Below are 4,936 nucleotides of genomic sequence, written 5' to 3'. Positions count from 1 at the left end.
AGTTACCCGATGGCGCACACGATAAACAGCCTCGTTTGTTGCCGTGGTAATATCCATATCCACGTGATTTTACGCTCAGGCTGTGATAGGGTACGATTTACGTCAATCACTCAAATGCTACTTCTAATTGGTTACTTCTGTTGACCAAAGCTAAACCGGAATAAAAATAACTGTGACGAATGTAGGCCCATCATATTTACTGAGGATAAGTTGAAATATCCTCATAGATATTCTATTCGAGAGGAACTTTTTAGGTTTTCATCAGTGATAGGACAGAAACGTGGAATATCTATCCAGCCGATCAGTATTTATATTCGACTTGCCATGGAGGCCATGTTGAAGAAGGAGCTTGGAACCTCAATGCTGAAGTATACTGGATACTCTGGAGGGGGCTGTATCAGCGAAGGCCAGAGTTATGATACTGATAATGGCAGAGTTTTTGTGAAGATAAATCACAAGAGTCAGGTTCTTAATTTTGTTTTTGTATGCATCACATGCACAAATGCTATCACAATAAAGGTAAAAGTCGAATTCTATTGTACTTCTGCTATCTAATTAACTTATGCTAACTGTCTTTTTTTTTTTTATCAAGGCGAAACGGATGTTTGATGGGGAAATGGCAAGTCTGGATGCTATTTTACAAACAGAAACCATTAAAGTCCCGAAGCCTGTGAAAGTCATTGAGCTGGACACAGGGGGATCTGCGTTTGTCATGGAACACCTGGACATGAAAGGTTTGACAAAGTGAGAGGCATGTTGTGAACGTATTGCATCATACATTGAAGAATCAATGTAACATTCTTTTATTAATTGGATTTTGGTCTCAATGTACACACTGCTGTCTGTCCAAAAGGTACTCCACACAGCTTGGAGAGAAATTGGCAAATCTGCACCTTCACAACAAGAGAAGTCTGGATAAGCAAATGAGAGAACAACAAACCGTAGGTAATTACTAATGAATTTTATTTTTAGGATTTTATTTAGAAGCCTTCAGCAGATCCTAAAAACAACATACACATGAGTGTGGGCTCAGGTTAAATTGTAGTTTTGGACAACATAACGACTGCATGAGTGGACTGCAAAGGTAAACTTTGAGCCAAGGGCTAATAGGTGCTGCTGTGACTACCCTGAAGGTCAACATCAAGGACTCTAACTGGTGCCACGGCTTTAGTGAGCTGGCGGAGGGAAATTATTTAAGTGTCACTGCTTTGGCTGGTTGAACAGCAGGCTTGCTCTGCTGCTGCATTTAGAATGTTCTTTTTTAGACTTTTGTTATCTAGCTGTCCTATATAGATTATTAATTAGTCTCTCTGGTTGTTCCCAGGAAAAGGAGCAGGGCTTTCTGAAATGCCTCTCGTCGAAAAATATGGGTTCCATGTCGCTACTTGCTGTGGTTACCTTCCACAGGTAAATTATGGTAAAGAGGACCCTGTTCACAAAGACAAATTGGGCTGTTTCCTGGCTCCCAGATTCGGCCGAGGTCACCTTTGATGGCAGAGCATAGGTCCGCCTGCAAGTGATGCACGATGCGGTTGCTCGGAATCCAAAATAAACCAATTTTTCTCAGAGTGCAGACATAATGGGCCATTTTCACATAATTATGTCATCATGTAACTCATAGTGACAACGTGAATCATCATCGTTTAGCTGTGTCCCATAAATGTTATATCTTATATATCATCTGCAGGGAGACTACACTTATCAGGTGATTATTTTGCAGGAAAACGAGTGGCAGGATGACTGGGTGACGTTCTACTCCAGACACAGACTACAGCATCAACTAAACATGGTGGAAAAGTCTTGTGGTGACAGAGAAGCAAGGGAACTATGGTCCCATCTACAAGTATACGTTCATAATTTTTCTTAACGTATTTTTTTAATTAATTATTGAGCTGTTCCTCTGACGTTAAGCTTTTCTGTTTACTTCCTGCACTGACGATAAAGTTGAAGATCCCGCAGCTGTTCACTGAAGTGGAGGTTGTGCCCGCCCTCCTCCATGGAGACCTATGGGGAGGCAACGTGGCCCAGACCACAGAGGGACCAGTCATATTCGACCCCGCCTCCTTCTACGGCCACTCTGAGTACGAGCTGGGCGTCATGGCGATGTTTGGAGGTTTCAGCAGCTCGTTCTACGCCGCATACCATGAGAACGTTCCAGAGGCTCCTGGCTTTACGCAGAGAAACCAGCTCTACCAACTTTTTCACAACCTCAATCACTGGAACCACTTTGGCGGTGGCTACAAGGGCTCTTCGCTCCGAATCATGAAGGACCTTGTGAAGTGAAGGCCTCCTCCGTGGCACTAGGGGAATAGCTTGTGTGTAACAAAGAAACAAAGTACAAATGTGAAAGATTTCAACCAGCTCAAAGCTCTAAATAACCTGGACATATCTGTACTAAATGCTGTTCAATGGCTATTTCGATAATTGGGTCAATAAAAGCTCATACTTTAAAACTATTAAATGTAATTCCTGCAGAAAATGCGGTACAGTTCTGTAGTGGAAAGTGAGGTTGAATTTGTTTAGTAAAGCCACATACTTTAAGACATAAGGAAATGTTACATGGCTTTAATCAAGTGAAGGGATTTTGAACAGAGACAAAAGTCTGAATGGAGCAGTGGCGGCTCGCCTATAGAGGGCGCTGGGGCGCCGCCCTCCCGCTGACCAGCCATCTTTTCTTTTTTAAATATATTTATATATATTTTTTTTAATAATCTTCTCATTTTTAGAATTAATCTATTTTAATTGCATTCGAATAATGCATTTACTTTAGAATATCTTTAGAATCCCCCATAATTAAATTTTCATCATTTACATGTTCAACGTTTTGGTGAAGTAGATGCCTTCCGTGGGGCGCAGTTCGCTCAGCCCCACATGCCTGAATTATTAGCCAATGGTTCCGCCGTTGCTAGGCAGAGTAGTACATAATTTCGCCTATCAGCGTCGTCGAATTGTATGGCTTTGGGGCGCTCAATATATAGCCCCAAGCGCAGTGCACCGCCCACTGCGCGTAACCGCGCATTTGCCATTACCTCAGAGATCAGCAAGTTGGCGATTTTGAGTACTGCTACCACTGTTTCCCTGTGAGTTCAGCTAGCCCCAAATTCAGTTAAGTCTTTGCTTATGAATCCCTTCGAAAGAAGAACATTTGCAGAAAAATTGCAAGTAAAATAACTCAGAAGTGAACATAACCAAACAAGCAAGAGAAAAGGATAGAGCCTACCATAGAAGTTTTTCAAGAGTTTGGTTCAGGCTTGGCTAACTAGCTGGGTATGCCAATGCAATTTTTTGCTTTCCTTGTATACTTTTAAAATAAGTGCGTGTGATAGTTCGTGGACACAGACAGGGTTGACAGACCTGAAACATGTCAGATCGGATAAAAAAAACACAAGCGAGCAAGAGTGCATAATGAACAACTTTGTGAAGCTAGCCATGCTAGAGGTAAGCAACTTCTATTTATTCCACTAGCCTATATGTATTTCCCTTGAGATGGACACTGGTTGCAGACCCTCACAACCTCCCCCCACCCCTTTCAAGTGTACTGTATATAGTTCTCTGCAATTGCAAACCTATGGTGGGACCAGGCCTTCATTGTGCATATTGTATAGTCCTCTGCAAACCTATTCAGTGTACATACTGTATATAGTTCTCTGCAAACATGGTGGCATCAGGCCTTCAGTGTGCATATTGTACTGTATGTAGTCCTCTGTAAACCTATTCAGTGTACACACTGTATATAGTTCTCTGCAAACCTATGGTTGCTTCAGGCCTTCATTGTTCATATTGTACTGTATGAGTCCTCTGTAAACCTATTCAGTGTACTGTAAATTAGGGATGGGCGATATGGCCTAAAATCCATATTGCGATATACATGCAACCTATTGCGATAACGATATATATCACAATATATAAATCATAATAGAACCATTTCAGAACAGGTTACATAGACTCTAAGGAAAGCTAAACTGCTAAATGTATGTCGTTTTGAGAACATTTATTGTGCAAAACTAATCATACAACATAATGTTGTAGCTGCAGAGACTTTAAAAAAGAAAAAAATCTTCTGTGTAATGACGTATACTTCTCTTAATGAAATAAAAATTGGTGGTGTCTTGTTAATAAAGAAACCGATACTGTGAATTAGGGAAATACGTCCAGTATTAGGAATGGCTATTTTAAATAAAGAAAAATCTTCCAAGTGTGTTCACAGATACTTGCTATTAAAACATAAAACAATAAGTGGAAAATGAACGCATGTAATTTTGAAATGAACATGAAATGAGAGCAATCACCAGCTCCTCCGTTTCTCTTTCAGCCATATTTACTTAGATGACGATGATGCGTTGAAGCCGGTTGGAGCTCATGGCTCTTTAAATTCCGCGGGTCGCGGACGATGCGTTGCAGCCGGTTGCAGCTCGTGGCTCTTTAAATTCCGCGGGTCGCGGACGATGCGTTGCAGCCGGTTGCAGCCCGTGGCTCTTTAAATTTCGCGTGTCGCGGATGATGCGATGCAGCTGGTTGCAGCTCGTTGCTCTTTTTAAAATTCGCGGGTCGCGGACGATGCGTTGCAGACGGTTGCAGCTCGTGGCTCTTTATATTTCGCGAATCATGGATAGATCGCGTCAAACATACATTATCGCGATAGAGCAATATAACTAAAATCTCTATCGTAGGCCATTTTTTATCGTTTATATCGTTTATATCGCGCATTCCTATATAGGCCTAACTAAAACTTTTTGTTTTTATGTATTGTTCACTAACCTCCTCCCATATTGATATCGTGTTTCGTCCAACGTGGAAAATCGCTCATGAAGAGTGATAGTTACTTATCGTCACCCTCTTAAAGTAATGGCCTAAGTCATATTTTCAAGTTGTTCAGAAAACAGAAAAAACTGAACCATATATAGAGTATATGATATTTATGAATCATTTCAAACAC

At 41.1% G+C, this 4,936-nt stretch overlaps 1 protein-coding gene across 5 annotated transcripts; it reads left to right on the top strand.

Annotated features, from left to right (window-relative positions):
* Positions 1-139: 139 nt before the first annotated feature.
* Positions 140-4,588, top strand: LOC130371112 (ketosamine-3-kinase-like). Of its 5 annotated transcripts, none has more exons than XM_056576764.1 (6): positions 140-519; positions 593-744; positions 854-945; positions 1,325-1,407; positions 1,688-1,843; positions 1,945-4,586. In XM_056576764.1, the coding sequence occupies exons 1-6, from the start codon at positions 325-327 to the stop codon at positions 2,281-2,283; spliced, it is 1,017 nt and encodes a 338-aa protein (XP_056432739.1). In that variant the 5' UTR covers positions 140-324; the 3' UTR covers positions 2,284-4,586. The 5 variants fall into 5 exon arrangements, with proteins under 5 accessions (XP_056432739.1, XP_056432756.1, XP_056432770.1 ...); XM_056576781.1 differs by having other exon boundaries at positions 140-465; positions 1,945-4,582; XM_056576772.1 differs by having other exon boundaries at positions 141-519; positions 1,721-1,843; positions 1,945-4,583.
* The last annotated feature ends 348 nt before the right edge of the window (positions 4,589-4,936 follow it).

Source organism: Gadus chalcogrammus, chromosome 2, assembly GCF_026213295.1.
Source record: "Gadus chalcogrammus isolate NIFS_2021 chromosome 2, NIFS_Gcha_1.0, whole genome shotgun sequence".
Classification (NCBI taxonomy): domain Eukaryota; kingdom Metazoa; phylum Chordata; class Actinopteri; order Gadiformes; family Gadidae; genus Gadus; species Gadus chalcogrammus.
Note: the sequence above shows the minus strand (reverse complement) of the source record. Positions and strands in the feature narration are given on the sequence as shown.

Excerpts from the sequence above, each read along its gene's own strand:
- LOC130371112 (XM_056576764.1), top strand. The coding sequence starts at position 325 with ATGGAGGCCATGTTGAAGAAGGAGCTTGGAACCTCAATGCTGAAGTAT. Across the intron at positions 520-592 it reads CAAATGCTATCACAATAAAG|GCGAAACGGATGTTTGATGG; the intron begins GTAAAAGTCGAA and ends TTTTTTATCAAG. Across the intron at positions 1,408-1,687 it reads GCTGTGGTTACCTTCCACAG|GGAGACTACACTTATCAGGT; the intron begins GTAAATTATGGT and ends TATCATCTGCAG.